This window comes from Oryx dammah, unplaced genomic scaffold, assembly GCF_014754425.2.
Source record: "Oryx dammah isolate SB20612 unplaced genomic scaffold, SCBI_Odam_1.1 HiC_scaffold_23, whole genome shotgun sequence".
NCBI classification, from domain to species: domain Eukaryota; kingdom Metazoa; phylum Chordata; class Mammalia; order Artiodactyla; family Bovidae; genus Oryx; species Oryx dammah.
The window spans coordinates 131,573,674-131,591,254 of NW_024070207.1; the positions used below are offsets into that span (position 1 = coordinate 131,573,674).

At 62.6% G+C, this 17,581-nt stretch overlaps 2 protein-coding genes across 2 annotated transcripts in view; both read left to right on the forward strand.

Annotated features, from left to right (window-relative positions):
• PPP2R3B (protein phosphatase 2 regulatory subunit B''beta) overlaps window positions 1–9,971 on the forward strand; it is a 48,967-nt gene extending 38,996 nt beyond the window's left edge. Inside the window, exons 6-13 of the mRNA XM_040266430.1 lie at window positions 567–653; window positions 1,040–1,196; window positions 4,837–4,885; window positions 5,490–5,579; window positions 6,356–6,531; window positions 8,032–8,150; window positions 8,259–8,365; window positions 9,308–9,971. Of these exons, the coding sequence (XP_040122364.1) occupies window positions 567–653; window positions 1,040–1,196; window positions 4,837–4,885; window positions 5,490–5,579; window positions 6,356–6,531; window positions 8,032–8,150; window positions 8,259–8,365; window positions 9,308–9,458 (936 nt within the window). The 3' untranslated portion in view covers window positions 9,459–9,971. The remainder of the gene's footprint in view (window positions 1–566; window positions 654–1,039; window positions 1,197–4,836; window positions 4,886–5,489; window positions 5,580–6,355; window positions 6,532–8,031; window positions 8,151–8,258; window positions 8,366–9,307) is intronic.
• A 4,758-nt stretch (window positions 9,972–14,729) lies between these two features.
• GTPBP6 (GTP binding protein 6 (putative)) overlaps window positions 14,730–17,581 on the forward strand; it is a 9,122-nt gene continuing 6,270 nt past the window's right edge. The window contains exons 1-4 of the mRNA XM_040266432.1: window positions 14,730–15,082; window positions 16,589–16,726; window positions 17,132–17,202; window positions 17,289–17,419. Of these exons, the coding sequence (XP_040122366.1) occupies window positions 14,731–15,082; window positions 16,589–16,726; window positions 17,132–17,202; window positions 17,289–17,419 (692 nt within the window). The 5' untranslated portion in view covers window position 14,730. The remainder of the gene's footprint in view (window positions 15,083–16,588; window positions 16,727–17,131; window positions 17,203–17,288; window positions 17,420–17,581) is intronic.

Genomic DNA, 17,581 nt, shown 5'->3' on the forward strand with positions numbered 1-17,581 from the left:
TCCTGGAGGAGAGGACGGGTGGGGGGTCGTCCTGGAGGAGGAGGGTCCAGGGGAGGGGCGTCCTGGCCCAGGGCACTGCCGTCTGGACCACAGGGGACCCTGTGCCCTGCCGGGCCTCCGTGTGCAGGGGCGGGGGCGCGCTCTCTCGCACTCTCGGCTTGGAGCTCACGCTCTTCTCCGGGCGGTGGGTCAGGTGCTCGCGGACGGGTCGGAGCGGAGCTTTAGTCCGCGCTGTGAGGGCTGCCTGCCCCTCAGAGCTGCTGTCCCCGCCCCATCCAGCTCGAGGGCGGCCCTCTCACTGCGGGCTGCGCACTGCGGCCGAGGGCAGCTCCCGCCGCACGGGGTCCCCCTGGGATCCAGCGGGCCCCCTTCCTGATCCTCCGCCGTGTGCGGGGCGGCTGCCCTCTGCTGGCGGCTCGCGGTCCTGCAGCGCACCGTCCCGAGTCCCTGGGGAGGCAACCCGGCGGTCACCGGGCGGCGGGCACGCTCACACGTGGGCCTCCCATGGAGCCATGCAGCGCCCACATCGCTGTGCGGGGCTGACGGGCCCCGTCCGTGCCCCGCAGGTCATCCAGAGGATCTTCTACACCGTCAACAGGTCCTGGTCGGGCAGGATCACGTGCGCCGAGCTGCGAAGGAGCACCTTCCTGCAGGTGCGCGCTGCGGCCTCAGGGCGGGACCGGGACCCCGCCGCCGCCCTCCCGGGTCCCCTGCCCGGGCGCGCCCCGCCCCTCCCCGTCCACCCGTCCCCCCACCCGCCCACCCGTCCATCCCTCTGCATCAGTTACCTCCCACCCTGTAGTCCCTGCATGCGCCTCCCCTCTGCCATTCACCACCTTCTCCCCTCCGCGTCTGTGACCTGGCCTGGCCCGGCCCAGGTGCACCCCTGACCGGGTAGCCCCTCCCGGCCCTCACACGGGTCGCCCTGCTCTGACCCTGCCCGCCCACGACACGGGGTCTGGGCCCGTCCCCACTGGACGGGCTGTTTGCACTCCGCGGCCTGGAGTCCCCGCTGGCAGTGCTGTGGTGTGTCCGGCAGAATGTGGCTCTCCTGGAGGAGGAGGCAGACATCAACCAGCTGACGGAGTTCTTCTCCTACGAGCACTTCTACGTCATCTACTGCAAGTTCTGGGAGCTGGACACGGACCACGATCTGCTCATCGACGCGCAGGACCTGGCCCGCCACAACGACCACGGTGAGTGCTCCGCGCGCGGGCGGGGCAGGGCCGGGACTCTGCGGAGCCAGCGCTCCTGGTCTCTCCAGAGAGGCCGCGGCTGCCCCACACCGCCCGACCCCTGCCCTCGGGGCCTGCATCCGCACTCCCACCGGACTGCTGGGGGACTTGGGAGACGGGCACACACCGCGGACACGCCCACGTGGCGTCGGGAAGCCCTCAGGCGGGCGTGGACTGGAGATCTCCCGCACTTGGCGGCTCCCCCTCGGAGCCCCTGTCATTCCCCCAACTCTTCCAAACCCTGGTCTCCTCTGTGTCCGTGAGAAGGGGCGCTCACCCCGCCGTCATCTCAGGCCAGGTCCCCTGGTGGGCTCAGTGGGGCCCAGTCCGCGGGTCAGCCCCGAGCTCACAGCGCCTGTCCCCGCAGGGGAGACGCCTGCTCCCACAGGGCTCTGTGTCCCCCTTCCTGCCGTGTCGCTGGCGCTGCCTGCTGCCAGGCCTTCTAGCGCCTGCCTGGGGGGGCACGGTGCCATGTGGACACCGAGTCCCAGCTCAGGGCCATGTGGCCGCGGCGGGTGGGCTGGCAGTATCAGGCCCGGAGTCGGCCTGGTGAGAACAGCAGAGAGACACATTTCCTGGGGAGGCTTCAACTCCAGCCTCCGGGTTGGACCCGAGAGTCCTTGTGGGTCGTTGTGACAGAGAGGCGGGAATAGCTAAATCCGAGCTTTCTTGCATTTTAGGGGCAGCTGTGAAGAATCCCGTATAAATGCTTTTTAAAAATTTTATTACTTTTTTAATTGAAGGGATAATTGTTTTACAAAATTCTGTTTGTGTCTCCCAAACCTCAAGGTGAGTCAGCCATAGGTATACACATTCCCCCACCCCTCTAGGTTTTCACAGAACCCCGGTTTGAGTTCCCTGAACCTCCCTTTCCAAGAAACCAAATCTTCAGGGTACGCAAAATGGGCTGAAATCACCTGTGGTGGATTCCTGGTTTTTCCAATGGTTTCTTTAGAATTGTCGGTTTCGGTGCAGTGGGCTTCCGGGTAATGGCACCCACGAGCGGGGTTCTGAGTCCTTGGGGCACTCATCTGTTTGTGGTCGGTGTGGCCTGGATGGGCCCCCGAGGTCAGCCCCCCAGGCCAGCCGTCTGCTCCCTGAATCGCTCAGGCTGGCCCCGCAAGGGCCCCGCGCTCCCGGTGTGTGGACGCCTGAGCGTGTGTGCGTGGGTCCCTCTCAGTTCCACTGTTGACCTCGACCCTGACCCCCGCCGTGAGATCAGCACAGGCCCTGGTGGCTGGGATGCGCTCATCAGGCCCTGAGGCACCCACCTCGTGTCCCGGGGCTGGTTCCCACGTCCCCGGGGCCTTCTGTCCACCCGTGTGGTTCTCACATCCGGCGGCTCTCGTCACCGCTTTTGGGGGGTCTGTCACCAAACAGGGTCGCTTGCTGGGGTCTTCGTGGCCTCATTTGTCCCGGGGACACTAGTCACCCTGGGGTGGTGGTCTTGCGGCTGGTACAGGACACGGGGTGGTTTCGAGTACGGCCTCCAGAGTGCCCATGGGCTGTGTCAGAGTGGGTTTTGCATGGGCGCGCCCTCCTGTGTGGAGAGGAGCGGGCCGGGGCGGAGCTGACGGGTCCCGAGTGGTTTTCTGCCTTGTGTTGCCAGGCGTGGGAGCGCGTCTGAGCCAGCTGTCCTGGTTCCCTGGGGCTGTTCCCATGTGCGTGGGGGGCCCTCAAAGAACAGGAAGTCATCCTCCCAGTTGTGACACCGGAGATCCTAAATGAACTTGTTTATGAAGGCCCAACACCCACGCGGGCCGTGAGGGTTACCTGAGGCCACCTGTAACAGATGACCACACATGGGGGTCGACACCCATCCTCCCCCAGCCCTGGGGACCACACATCTGAAGTCAGGGGGTCCCAGGGCTGAGCTCCGTCCAGAGGCTCCAGGGGAGGTCCTCCCCGCCTCTTCCAGCTTCTGGGGGCCCTGAGCGTCCGTCCCTGGGCTGGTGGCCGCCTCCCTCTCGTCTCCGCCTCCGTCTTCACGTGGCTTCTCCGCTGCGTCCGTGTCTCTCCTCTTCTGTGTCTTATAAGGACCCTGTCCCTGGGTTTAGGGCCACCCCCACCCAGGAGGATCTCATCTCAGACCTTCACTCCATCACCTCTGCAGAGACCGTTTTCATGTAAGATCCAGTTCCCACTCTGGGAGGCAGGATGTGGATATATATATCTCTTTGGAAAACCTTGTTCAGCTTCTGACACCGTCCAGTCGTTCCTCTCAGAGGAGACTTTTATTGAGCCAGGATGAATGGGGAGGAAAGGATGTTTTGTCTTTATTTCGCTATTTTTGTGGTTACCTGCCTAAGTAGGGGCTGAAAAGTGTCCCCAAGATTAATATACTTGAGTTGTGAGCCCTGAGATTTCAGGAGGTGGCTGTGTTTGGACATGGTCTTTAAACAGGGGATGAAGGTGAAATGAGGTCACTAGGCTGGTCCTGATCCCACAAGACTGGGGTCCTGATAAGAAGGGGAGGTCAGGACACAGACGCACTCGGGGACGAGCGTGTGAGGACTCGGGGAGGAGGGAGCAGCCCTGCCCACACCTGGGGCTCCGACTCCAGCCTCCAGGACGAGGGGAGGGTCAGCAGGTGCTGTTTAAGCCACCCCGTGTGTGGTGATCCGTCTGACAGCCCCGGCCTTCCACTGTTTTTCCCTTGAACATGGTTGACACACATTTGGGTTCTGCTCACAAGCGCGCTGTGTGTTTGGAGGCAGAGCCTGTGCGGGAGTGAACGTGCATCCTGCCGTCCCCATTTCCCTCGTTCCTGGAGCTCCGGGGCCAGCGCCTCCCTCTGCAGCTTGGACTCAGGCTCAGGTCCCGGGGACTGGGCGGGTTTCCCCAGCGGCTCAGCTGGTTTAAGAACCTGTCTTGTCAGTGCAGGAGATGCGAGAGACTCTGCTTCAATTCTTGGGTTAGGAAGATCCGCTGGAGAAGGGAATGGCAACTCACTGCAGTCTTCTTGCCTGGAGAATCTCACGGACAGAGGAGCCTGGTGGGCTACAGTCCACGGGGTTGCAAAGAGTCGGACACGACTGAAGCAACTTGAGACACACCTTTGTTCAGCCGCTTGTCATGTTCCACTCTTTGCGACCCTGTGGACCGCAGCACGCTGGGCCTCCCCATCCATCACCATCTCCTGGAGTTTATCCAAACTCATGTCCATCAAGCTGGTGATGCCATCCAGCCATCTCATCCTCTGTCGTCCCCTTCTCCTCCTGTCCTCAGTCTTTCCCAGCATCAGGGTCTTTTCCAGTGAGTCAGCTCTTCGCATCAGGTGGTCAAAAGATTGGAGTTTCAGCTTCAGTGTCAGTTCCTCCAGTGAATGTTCTGGGTTGATTTCCTTGAGGATGGACTGGGTGGGTCTCCTTTTAGCCCTTGGAGCACGCACGTGCACACACACAGACACACAAGCCCAGGACTGGGAAGCGGTGGGCAGTGTCCGAGGAGGCGTGTGCAGGACATTCAGGCCCCCAGGGTCCCGCCCAGCCAGACTTGGGTCTCCAGGTTCAGCCCGGAGCCTGCCCGGCCGCGTCCACAGCCGCCGCGTGGGGCACCAGGACCCCCGTGCGGGACTCACGGCCTGACTCCTCTCTTGCAGCTATTTCCACCAAGATGATTGACCGGATCTTCTCCGGAGCCGTGACGCGGTGCGTGCCAGCGGGCTCCCAGCAGGGCTGGGCTGGCTTTCCCGGGACCATCCGGCCCTGCCTGTCACTCCTGACAGGGGCGGCCGTGTTCCGAGGCACCTGAGGTCGTGCCTTAGGAGCACGTGTACAGGGTTTTGCCATATGAGGTCACAGGTAACGGGGACATACGCCATTGTTACAGGAAGTCATGAGTAAGAGAGACGCGTGTGCCACTCATGTAAGGTCATATGTAAAGGACACACGCCTTTCTCATGCGCGGGCATGTGTAAAGGACACATGATCATCACATGTGACATCCTAAGTTACGGGCACCAAAGCACACTCTTGCCATATGACGCTGTGCATGAGGGGGACACAGGCCCTGGGCATGCAAGGCTCTGAGGGGGCTCTGAGCTGGGCACGTTCTTCTGCCCCAATCCTTGCCCCCCCGCCCCCTCTGGCCCTGAGAGACCCTCCCCTGCACCCACACAGCCTCTCAGGTGCCTCCGGGTGGGATCCAGTCTGGGACTGGGTCCCTGCAGAGCTTCCGTCATCCCTGGACGTGGGCAGGGACTCCCGCCTCAGGCTGCTTCTCCCTGACGCTGCCCTTGTGTCTTGAATCCAGAGGGAAAAAGGTCCAGAAGGAAGGAAAAATCAGCTACGCGGACTTTGTCTGGTTTCTGATCTCCGAGGAGGATAAGAAGACCCCCACCAGGTGGGTGTCGGGGCCTGCGCTCTGTTCAGGCTGTTGGCACCCTCGCAAGAGGAGCCCAGTGGTCACCCACTGGTGAGGGCAGCCCCCGCGGCCCATCCCTGTGAGGGCGTCTCGGAGGGGGTCATACGAGGGGGTGGTCTGGGGGTGGGGTCTGTCCCTCCCTAACCCTGGTGGGAGTGGGTTTGGGTGGACCGCTGTCCTGGTGGACGTGTGACCCTTCTGGCTGCAGCTTCGAGTGCTGGTCCTGGGGATAGGATCACCCTGGTGGGAGCGGGTGTGGGTGGACGTGTGACCCTCCCGGCCGCAGCCTTGAGTGCTGGTTATGGAGGTGGGGTCGCCCTGGTTGGAGCGGGCTTGGGTGGACGATGTCCTGGTGGACGTGTGACCCTCCCAGCCGCAGCATCGAGTACTGGTCCCAGGAGTGGGGTCACCCTGGTCAGAGTGGGTCTGGGTGGATGGCTGTCTGGGCGGAGGTGTGACCCTCCCGGTCACAGCCTCAAGTACTGGTTGTGGGGGTACGATCTGTCCACTTGCGGGTCACCCTGGTTGGAGTGGGTTTTGGGTGGACGGTCATCCCGGAGGACGTGTGACCCTCCCGGCCTCAGTATTGAGTACTGGTCCCAGGGATGGGGTCACCCTGGTTGGAGTGGGTTTGGGTGGATGCTGTCCTGGTGGACATGTAACCCTCCCGGCCACAGCATCGAGTACTGGTCCCGGGGGTGGGGTCACCCTGGTTGGAGCGGGCTTGGGTGCACGTGTGACCCTCCCGGCCGCAGCATCGAGTACTGGTTCCGCTGCATGGACCTGGACGGGGATGGGGCGCTGTCCATGTTCGAGCTGGAGTACTTCTACGAGGAGCAGTGCCGGCGGCTGGACAGCATGGCTATCGAGGCCCTGCCCTTCGAGGACTGCCTGTGCCAGATGCTGGACCTGGTGAAGCCCCAGACTGCAGGTGCTGTGCGGGGCCAGGGCCTGGGGAGCGGGCGCCCCAGGGAAGGGGGGCCCCTGGGGGAGGGGGACACCCAGGGCGTGGAGATGCCCTGGGGAATAGGGTTGCCCCTGGAGTGGGGAGCTCGGGGGGGGGGAGGGGGCCCGGCCGGGGGGAATGGGGCTCAGCCGGGGGGGGGCGCCCGAGGGAAGTGGGGCAGCCTGCGGTGGGGGACACCTCAGGGGAGGGAGACAGCCCCGGGGGGATGCCCTGGGGAACCGGGGTGCTCCTGGGGAGGGGGACACCCCAGGGAGTAGGGAGCCCCGGAGTGTGGGCAGCCCGGGGGTGGGAAGCCCCAGGGGAGGTGTGTGCCCGACCTCGGGAGGGTAGTCGTGTCCAGGGCAGGTGAAGTGTGGTCTTGTGTAACTGAGCACCGTGCACTTCTGGTCACGGGGGTGGATGTGACCCTCGCGGCCCCGCCCTCAGCCCTCTCGTGTGACTCCTGGGGGTGGACGCAACCCTCGCGGCCCCGCCCTCAGCCCCCATGTGTGATCACTGGAAGAGAACGTGACCCTTGCGATCCCACCCTCGGCCCCCGCGTGTCATCCCTGAGTCTGGACTCGACCTTCACAGCCCCACCCTCACCGCTCACGTGTCGTGAACTGACCTGGGGACTGAGTGTGCCCCGGGGCTGGGGACGGTCGCCATTTCCCTCGACCATGTTCCTCTGCCGTGCTCTGTCGTTGTTCACCGGGACCCCAGTGTGGGCGGTGCGGGGACCCCCTGCGCAGGGCTGCCCTTCTCAGGCCCAGTGCCGCGGCCCGGGGATTGCGTTGGTTGATCTGGGAGCCAGGGTGCTCTGTGGGTACATCCCAGGGCACCCGGGATGCCTGCCAAGGTCACAGGAAGGCTCTGCCTCCAAGTCGGACTCCTGGGTGTCCTGGGAGCCCAGTCTCGGGTGTTGTCCTGCGGACTCGTCCTGGGGCCGTGTGACTGGGCCCTCTTGCCCGACCCGGGTTTCCTCCTGCTCCGTGTCCATGGTCTAGGGCAGCTCGGGTCCCACCCTCTGGGTTATGCGTGAGGACCTCCTATATCCCCTGACAAACCCTCAGGGACACACAGGTCTCTGGTCCCTCAGCCACCCGCCAGGCTTTCTCCACACCTGGGGCACTCCTGTGGCTGGGCTGGCGGCAGAGCGCACGGTACTGTGCCGTAAGGCGTGTGGCTTTGCACACGTGAGGGGCCTGGGTTCCTCGGGGTGCCTGGGAGCACTCAAAGCCGCCCGCGTGTGCTGATGACATGCCCACGTGCCCACAAGCCGCCCTGTGCCCAGGAGCCCCACTCCGCGCGCCAATGAGCTGCCCCAGGGGCCCATGAGACTCCTCTCGGCTTCCCCCGCAGCTGCCCTGAGCACTCACGCCCTGCGCCCCCCACCCCACCCCACCCACCCACGCTCCCAGCTGTCCCCCGCAGTCCCCTCCGTGCACCCCTACCCACGCGCTGACAGCCGGGCCCCTTCCGCAGGGAGGATCACGCTGCAAGACCTGAAGCGCTGCAAGCTGGCCAACGTGTTTTTTGACACCTTCTTCAACATCGAGAAGTATCTGGATCACGAGCAGAAAGAGCAGGCGTCCCTGCTCAGGGTGAGGGGGGGGGCGGGGGAGGCCCACGGGGGACGTGCGGGGGAGGGGGCGCCGGGCTGCTCGTGGGCGACACGCCGCTCGTGGGCGACACCGTGCCGTGTTCCACAGGAGAGCGAGAGCGAGGGCCCGGAGCTGTCCGACTGGGAGCGCTTCGCTGCTGAAGAGTACGACATCCTGGTGGCCGAGGAGGCCGCGGGGGACCCCTGGGAGGACGGGTGAGCGCGCGGGGGGCGGAGAACTGGGTCCCAGGAGGAGGGGTGGCCGGGGACGGGGCTGTGGGACCCCTGGGAGCACGGGTAAGTGCGGGAGGAACGGGAGCGGGGAGAACTGGCTCCCGGCCCAGGGAAGGCCGGGGGACGGGGGCAGGGAAAAGGGCTGCCAGCTGGGGCAGGGAGGACGCCACCTCTGGCTGCCACTTCTGGGGGAGGGTTTCCAAGGGACTGTGGCCCTACCGCCGAGGGTGGGGACACTCTGACTCCAAACCGCGCCTGGTGCCCAGCCTTAGCGCCCTGACTCTGGGAGCTCTTCCTGCTGAGTCAGGCCCTCCCCCAGCCCGTGGAGGGTCTCACCAGGGCCCCTGTGGGGCCCCTACCAGGGCTGCATCTACCCTCCGGTGGTGTGGCCCCCGCAGGCCACCAAGGGGCGCAGATCCCACAGAGGGGGACGGGGTGGGGAGCCAGCCGGGCGGCTGAGCTGCTGAGCGCACAGCTGCTCAGTGGGCCTGCTGTCCTGCCCCCAGGTGTCAGGGTGTCGGTGGGGGGGAGAAAGCTGCTCAGTGGGCCTGATGTCTTGCCCCTGGGTGTCAGGGTGTCGGTGGGGGGGAGAAAGCTGCTCAGTGGGCCTGATGTCTTGCCCCCGGGTGTCAGGGTGTTGGGGTGCACACAGCTGCTCAGTGGGCCTGATGTCTTGCCCCAGGGTGTCGGGGGGGCACAGCTGCTCAGTAGGCCCTCTGTCCTGCCCCTGGGTTTCAGGGTGTCGGGGTGGGGCACAGCTGCTCGGTGGGCCTGTTGTCTTGCCCCCGGGTGTCGGGTGTTGGGGTGCACACAGCTGCTCAGCAGGCCCACTGTCCTGCCGCCAGGTATCAGGGTGTTGGGGTGCACACAGCTGCTCAGCAGGCGCGGAGGGCAGGCGCTGTCCTCACGGGCCCCTCCCCGCAGGTACGAGGCCGAGCTCAGCCCCGTGGAGCAGAAGCTGAGTGCCCTGAGGTCCCCGCTGGCCCAGAGGCCCTTCCTGGAGGCGCCGGGCGGCCTGGGCACCGTCGAGCTGTACGAGTACGAGTGTGGGGACGGTGACCTGCCGCCCTCGTGACCCGCGGGCCCTCGGGGTCCCCATGGCCCGTGGGTGGGAAACGCGGCCGAGCGGCCGTCGGCCTCACCAAGTGCAGTGCGTTTGTCTGTGGTGCGTGCGTCTTTATTCAGCACAGAAGTGGCTGCAGACGGCCCCGCGGTGCCTCCCCAGCGGGCAGGCGGCCTAGGCCCGCTGCCCTGTCCAGGCGCTTGGAGGCCCCGGTCGGCAGATGGTTCACCCCGGTGGGAACCCGGCGGTGCTGTGGCGGGTCTGCCCGGGCCGTCCCCGCGCTGACCCTGGGCCGGCTGTGTCGGCAGGAACATTCCAGGAGCCACAGCGCCCGCTGTCCCGCGGGGCCCCCGCAGGGATGCTGCCCCGGCCAGGGCCGAGGGAGCACCCAGGTCAGTGCGGCCCAGCGTTTCTGTGTACGTGTACAAAATGTGTAAAGTTACCTTCTATTTGCTGTGCAGAGCGGTTTAAAGAGTTTTATGATATCACGTTTGTATTTTGAAATAAAGAATTTAAGGATTTTCAGCCCGAGACTAACCTCGAGACAAAAGGAGACAGTAGCGGGAGATCCTGAACGCAGGTCACAGATGGACATGACACGGATGTGGGGGTCCCCGCAGGGAGACCGCGGGGCGTGCAGGCCCCCCGGACGCGGAGCCGCCGGGCACGGGTCACAGGCTGGGGCCCCAGGGCCGTGCAGCCTGCACTCTGGCCATGGCGGTCCCTGCACAGCCCTGGGCAGCCGGCTCTCCTGCGGTCACATCTGTGCATGACGGTGCGAGCCTCCCCTGCAGACACCGTGCCGTGAGACCAGATGTCCGGCCTCCACGCCGCTCCGCCCACCCCCGGGTCCAGCACTGCTCCGTGCTTCAGCATCAACCCGAGATTCCAGGGGAGGGTGGGCTCCCACGTGTCCAGTGGAGGTGGTTGAGGAGCATCCCCCAACCAGGCCTTGGGCAGGTCGTCTCAGGTCCCGGCACCCAGCAGACCTCGCGGAGGGTCCCTCCCTCCTGCAGCTGAGCCCCCCTGCCGGACACAGGCCCTCCAAGAGTGGGTGGGGCGGCGAGAGCTGGAGTGGGGGTCCCTCACACCAGACCACGCGGGCCTGTCTTCCTGGCCGCCCCACCATCCGGAGGGCGGACTCCACAGCCATGTCTTCCTGGGAAGGACTCCAGGCGTCCCCGGGAGACGGGCGTGGCCACCATCTCCTCAGAGCTCAGACAGGCCAGGCATTCCCCTTGGCCGCCAAGACCCCCGAGGGAACCACCTCGTCTCCGACTCATCCCGCTGAGCGGCAGACGTGGGAGGTCAGCGGAGAGGAGAGGAAACTCAGAGAACGTGGAGAAAAAAAACCTGGTGAGAACGCGTCAATCCCGGGGGTTAGAGATTGAAGAGATAAGAACCCACCCATTGCAAAAGTAAGACTGAAAAAGCCATGGGGGAAATGCCTGCGTGAAAGGACAACAAAGTCCCATTCTGTCAGGAGGTGTGCACGGCCGGTCTCCTGGCGGTGTTCCTTCCTTGGGGGCGGGGGCGGGTGACAGTGGCCCGCAGACCCCCGCCTGCCTTCTACCTGCACATCGTGCGCCCTTCCTTCCTCCTCCCACCCTCCCGCCTGCTCATCAAGACGCCTGCCCCCAACCGGGCACCCATTGGTCCCTGCGTCCATCCATGCATCTGTGCGGCCAGCCATCCGTATCTATGTGCCCGCCGGTCCACGCCTCCCCTGCTACCTCTGTCCATCCACCCATCCTTCCTTCCGTCTGCCCACCCGCGCACCCATTCCTGTGTGTACCTTTCTGTTCATTTACCTGTACAGTGGCCCACGCCTCCATGTAGCTGTCCATCCCACCCAGCCTGCTGTCCATCCGTTTCTCCATCCCCTGCATCCATCAGAACCCCCGGGGCCCTATTGGGAAGGCCCACGCAGCATCTGGGACCTCTGAGGATGGGTGAGGGGTTCAGCATCAGACACCCACGGCAAAGTTCGGGGCCAGTGGAGATGAGCTTCGACCTCTCAGGCTGGATTTGGGAGCCCCCATGGCTGCACTCAGAGTCCCCCCCACACCAAGGCAGGCTCTGGGGTCCTCAAGAAGAAAATGGAGCCCCAGCTGCAGGGTTGAGGCATTCCAGGGGTAGAATGGGATCCCAAACCAGGGTTCAGGACCTCTGGGGACCCCAGTAACACTTCCCGCACAAGGCAGAGTCTTGGGCTCCGGGGGTGCAGTCCCAGATTCGGGCTACCCGGGCAGACGTCATACTCCCCAGAGTCAGGACTACTTCAAGGCCAAATTTGGGGCCTGTGAGCCACACTTGGACATCACCACATGGTCGACACCGAAATCAGATTGATTATATTCTTTGCAGCTGAATATGGAGAAGCTTTATACAGTCAGCAAAAACAAGACCAGGAGCTGACTGTGGCTCAGATCATGAACTCCTTATTGCCAAATTCAGACAAATTGAAGAAAGTGGAGAAAACCACTAGACCATTCAGATATTACCTAAATCAAATCCCTTATGATGATACAGTGGAAGTGAGAAATAGATTTAAGGGATTAGATCTGATAGAGTGCCTGATGAACTATGGATGGAGGTTCATGACATTGTACAGGAGACAGGGATCAAGACCATCCCCAAGAAAAAGAAATGCAAAAAAACAAAATGGCTGTCTGAGGAAGCCTTGCAAATAGCTATGAAAAGAAGAGAAGCGGAAAGCAAAGGATAAAAGGAAAGATATAGCCATTTGACTGCAGAGTTCCAAAGAATAGCAAGGAGAGATAAAGCCTTCTTCAGTGAGCAATGCAAAGAAATAGAGGAAAAGAACAGAATGGGAAAGACTAGAGATCTCTTCAAGAAAATGAGAGATACCAAGGGAACATTTCATGCAAAGATGGGCTCGATAAAGGACAGAAATGGTATGGACCTAACAGAAGCAGAAGATCCTAAGAAGAGGTGGCAGGGATGCACAGAAGGACTGTACAAAAAAGATCTTCATGACCCAGATAATCATGATGGTGTGATCACTCACTTAGTATCAGGCATCCTGGAAAGTGAAGTCAAGTGGGCCTTAGAAAGCATCATTACAAACAAAGCTAGTGGAGGTGATGGAATTCCAGTTGAGCTATTCTAATTCCTGAAAGATGATGCTGTGAAAGTGCTGCACTCAATATGCCAGCAAATTTGGAAAACTCAGCAGTGGCCACAGGACTGGAAAAGGTCAGTTTTCATTCCAATGCCAAAGAAAGGCAATGCCAAAGAATGCTCAAACTACCGCACAATTGCACTCATCTCACACGTTAGTAAAGTAATGCTTAAAATTCTCCAAGCCAAGCTTCAGCAATATGTGAACCATGAACTTCCAGATGTATAAACCTGATTTAGAAAAGGCAGCGGAACCAGAGATCAAGTTGCCAACATCCGCTGGATCATGGAAAAAGCAAGAGAGTTCCAGAAAAACATCGAACTCAGCTTTATTGACTATGCCAAAGCCTTTGTGTGGATCACAATAAACTGTGGAAAACTCTGAAACAGATGAGAATACCAGACCAGCTGACCTGCCCCTTGAGAAACCTATATGCAGGTTAGGAAGCAACAGTTAGAACTGGACATGGAACAGACTGGTTCCAAATAGGAAAAGGAGTGTGTCAAGGCTGTATATTGTCACCCTGCTTATTTAACTTATATGCATAGTGCATCATGAGAAATGGTGGGCTGGAGGAAGCACAAGCTGGAATCAAGATTGCCGGGAGAAATTTATAACCTCAGATATGCAGATGACACCACCCTTATGGCAGAAAGTGAAGAGGAACTAAATGTCAATGTATGGCAAAACCAATACAGAATTGTAAAGTAAAAAAAAAAAAAAAAGCCTCTTGATGAAGGTGAAAGAGGAGAGTGAAAAAGTTGGCCTAAAGCTCAACATTCAGAAAACAAAGATCATGGCATCTGGTCCTATCACTTCATGGGAAATAGATGGGGAAATAGTGTCAGACTTTATTTTTTTAAGCTCCAGAATCACTGCAGATGGTGATTGCAGCCATGAAATTAAAAGACACTTACTCCTAGGAAGGAAAGTTATGATCAACCTAGATAGCATCTTAAAAAGCAGAGACGTTACTTTATCAACAAAGGTTCGTCTAGTCAAGGCTATGGTTTTTCCACTGGTCATGTATGGATGTGAGAGCTGGACTGTGAAGAAAGCTGAGCGCCGAAGAATTGATGCTTTTGAAATGTGGTGTTGGAGAAGACTCTTGAGAGTCCCTTGGACTGCAAGGAGATCCAACCAGCAGTCCTGAATATTCATTGGAAGGACTGATGCTGAAGCTGAAGGTCCAATACTTTGGCCACCTGATGCGAAGAGTTGACTCATTGGAAAAGACCCAGATGCTGGGAAGGATTGAAGGCAGGAGGAGAGGGGCATGACAAAGGATAAGATGGTTCGATGGTATCACCGACTCAATGGACATGAGTTTGGGTGAACTCCGGGAGTTGGTGATGGACAGGGAGGCCTGGCGTGCTGCGGTTCATGGGGTCGCAGAGTCGGACACGACTGAGCGACTGAACTGAAATGAGCCACACACATCCCCAGGGCAGAGTTCAGGATCCGGGGGGACCTATGTGGACCCCCCCAGGACCACAGTCGAGTCACCAGCGTACACTTCAGAGCCGTGGAGCGGGTGCAGAGCCCGTAACACGGTTCAGGGTACCCCTCGGGTCAGATTCTAGGCCCCAAGGCAGTAGCTGGGAACTCCGGGTTAGGGGGCGCACTCGGGGGGCGCAAGGCAGAGGTTTTGGCTCCCGAGGGCGGAACTGGACCAGCAAGCCCAGACTGCCGGCCTCGGGCGGAGGCTGTAGTGCGGCCGGGCTTGGGTGCGCGGCGCGGCGCGGCGCGGCTCGGTTCCGGCGCTACAAGCCGGGGGAGGCCGCAGCAAGCATCCCCAACAGAGAGGCGCGTGCCTGGCGGCACCGCCGGAACCCGCCTCCCGGCCGAGACTCGCGCACAGCAATCAGGCGGTGGCGGCGAGTGCCCGGGTGGCCAATGGGCAGCCGGTACAGGAGGTGGGTCCGCCCCGAGGCCCCGCCCTGTTGACCCGGGTGGCCAATGGGCAGTCGGCAAGGGATGAGGCCCCGCCACGTTGACCCGGGTGACCAATGGGAAGCCGGTACAGGAGCTGGGTCCTCCCCGAGGCCCCGCCCCGTCGACCTGGGTGACCGGAGGGCAGCGGGCTGTGGAGCTGGCTCCGCCCCGGAGGCCCCGCCCTGTTGCTCAGAGGAGCGCAGGATGTGGGCCTTGCGGGCCGCCGTCCGCGGCGGCGCCTGGCTCTCGCGCGCGGTTCGCGGCTGCCGGCCCCCGAGGGCCGCGCTGCTGCTGCCGCCGCCCCACCCCGAGCGCGCCCTCGCCGCTGTCCGCGGAGGCCTGGGGTGCTCGGAGGGGCGGGAGGGTGGAAGGGGCGGCCCACGTGCGGATGGCCGGAGAAGCCGGGCTGACGGGGAGGAGGAGCCCGAAGATGCGGAGGAGGAGGAAGACGAGGAGCTTCTGAGGAGGGACCCGCTGCTGCCCTCGGGGACACAGCGCGTGTGCCTGGTTCACCCTGAGATCAAGTGGGGGCCCGGGAAGCCGCAGGGGACCCGAGGTGACCGAGAGCGCGGGGTCAGGCGGCTACGGGCGCGGGGTCGGGCGGAGCGAGGAGGCTCGAGCGTAAGGGGCGGGGAAGTCGGCGCTCCGGAGGCGGGGCTTCTGGGGGCGGGACTCGCGGGCTGAGCTCATAGGTCGGGGACGCCAGAGGCGGGGCTTCTGGGGGCGGGGCTCCGGAGGCGGGGTTTCTGGGGCCCGCCTTCGACGCTGCAGCCCGTTAGGTGGGGCTTCGGAGGCTGAACCGCCCATTCCCTCGCTGGCTCCGGGAGCCGCACCCCCCCACCACCACCATGGGCCTGGAAACCCTCATTCTGGGCACAGGCTCCCTCCTGCTTTGCACGCAGCGAGCCCCTTTCCCTTTGAGCCACTCTTGGGTGTCGCTCTGCCCTGCTCCCCCGGGGCCTCCCCATCCATAATGCAAACGATCCCAGCAACTCACGCGGGGTGCAGGCAGGGTGCCCCTCGGCTTTAACCCTTTTATGGACCCACTTTCTGCGCCGCTAAACACCAAGCCCGAGATGGTGCACAAGCTTCTGTAGCCGAAACGGGAACCGGCTGAGCTCTGAGCGGCGGGGAGGGGGCGCTTGTGGTCATAGGGTGGAGGGGACGGGCTCCGGAGGGAGGGTGACCTGTGAGGCTCTGGCCACTGAGCTTCACGTCTCACCGGAGAACCAGCCAGGGTCCCGCATAGCTGTGCTCCAGGCCATCGCCCCCAGGCTCCCAGCCCCTCCAGACCTGCGCCAGCCCTGTCCACCCAGTCAGGGCTCAGAGCCACGAGGTGGCACCACTGCCCACGTGTCTGTCGTCCATCAGCTGCCCTGCGAGGGATCGGCCGGAGGAGAGACGAGGGCAGGGCAGGTCCTGGTCGCCTTTGATCCACGGCCTGTGTCCCCACTCCTCCGGACTCTTGTCCTGGGTGGGTTCTGCCTCCCACTGGCCCCATTATTCTGACTCCAGGGCCACAGACCCTGGGTGGGAGCCTCCTTGCTCATGCTGGGCTCAGCAAGGGCACCCACTGAGGAAAGCTGGAACTAGGCTCTGGTCACCCAGGACGTGACACCCTCCCAGGACGGGACTCAGCCCACCCCCACATACAGGACGGCAGGCTCTGCGGGCCCTGGGAGCTTCACAGGAGATGTTGTCTAGTGGGTCACAAAGGACCCTGAGTCCTCACGGGGCAGACCTGCCCGATGCCGACATGGCGGAGTGGGGGTGGTGGTGGGGAGGGCTGTCCCTGCATCCCCTGCTCAGCTCTGGCTCCCTTCCCCTCTCCTCCCATCTAACCCTCCCCTCTCATTCCCTCCCTGATGCCCCGTCCCCACTCCTGACCATCCACCCAGAACAGATCTCCGCTTCAAGGAAATGCCCATTTGGGTGCTTTCTGGGAACCTTCGTGTGGCCAGGAAGCAGGAAGCCATCCCAGCCGGGGGCATGTGGGCCAGGACCCTGGGCAGGGCTGACCCGCCCGGAAGTGGCCCTCACACCGGCCCGTCTCTCCCCTAAGCTGAGTGGCAGGTGGCGGAGGCGCGAGCGCTGGTGTGCACGCTGGACGGCTGGTCGGTGGTGGCCACGATGGTGGTGCCCACCAAGACGCCAGACAAGAAGCTCGTCTTCGGCAGAGGGACCTTGGAGCAGCTGACGGGTGAGTCCATCGCGTGTGCCACAGCCCCCTCCTAGAGTGGCGGGGGCTCGACCGTCCCTCTGGGCCTCATGGCACGTGGTTGATGCCGTCCAACCACCTCATCCTCCGTCATCCCCTTCTCCTCCCGCCCTCAGTCTTTCTCAGCATCAGGGTCTTTTCCAGTAAGTTGGTGCTTGGCATCAGGTGGCTAGAGTATTGGAGCTTCAGCTTCAGCAGGTATGAGACCTACTTTCCTGGAAATGGACTGTAGCCTGGTCCTCCCTGACCCATGCTCCACGCTGCCTGAATACTGTGCTCGGAGACCCAGGGGATGTCCGGGGGACACAGCCGATCAAAGCGCAGCGTCGATCCCCAGACGCACGTTGCGGGCGCACCAGTCTCTGACCGGGGGTGCTCTTTTCCTAGAGAGGATCAGAGGGTCCCCGGAAATCACCGCTGTCTTCCTGAACGTGGAGAGGCTGGCCACGCCCACCAAGGTACCGAGAAGCAGCGGGTCAGCAGGTCTCCAGGAGCCTGGGCTCACAGCTCATCCCCTCCCTCCCTCGCTCGCTGGTTTTTCTAGAAAGACCTGGAAGCCGCCTGGCGCCTGCCGGTGTTTGACCGGTTCACCGTGGTTCTTCACATATTCCGCTGCAACGCCCGCACCAAGGAGGCGCGACTGCAGGTGGCGCTGGCCGAGCTCCCTCTGCTCAGGTGCGAGCAGGACCCGGGCCGGGGCAGACAGACCCCCCCACCACCGAGACCCTCTCTAGCGACCCCCACCCGGGACCTTCTCTAGGGAACCCCCCCACCGAGACCCTCTAGGGACCCCCCCTCCATGGAAATCCTCTAGGGACCCCCCCCCCAACCAGGACC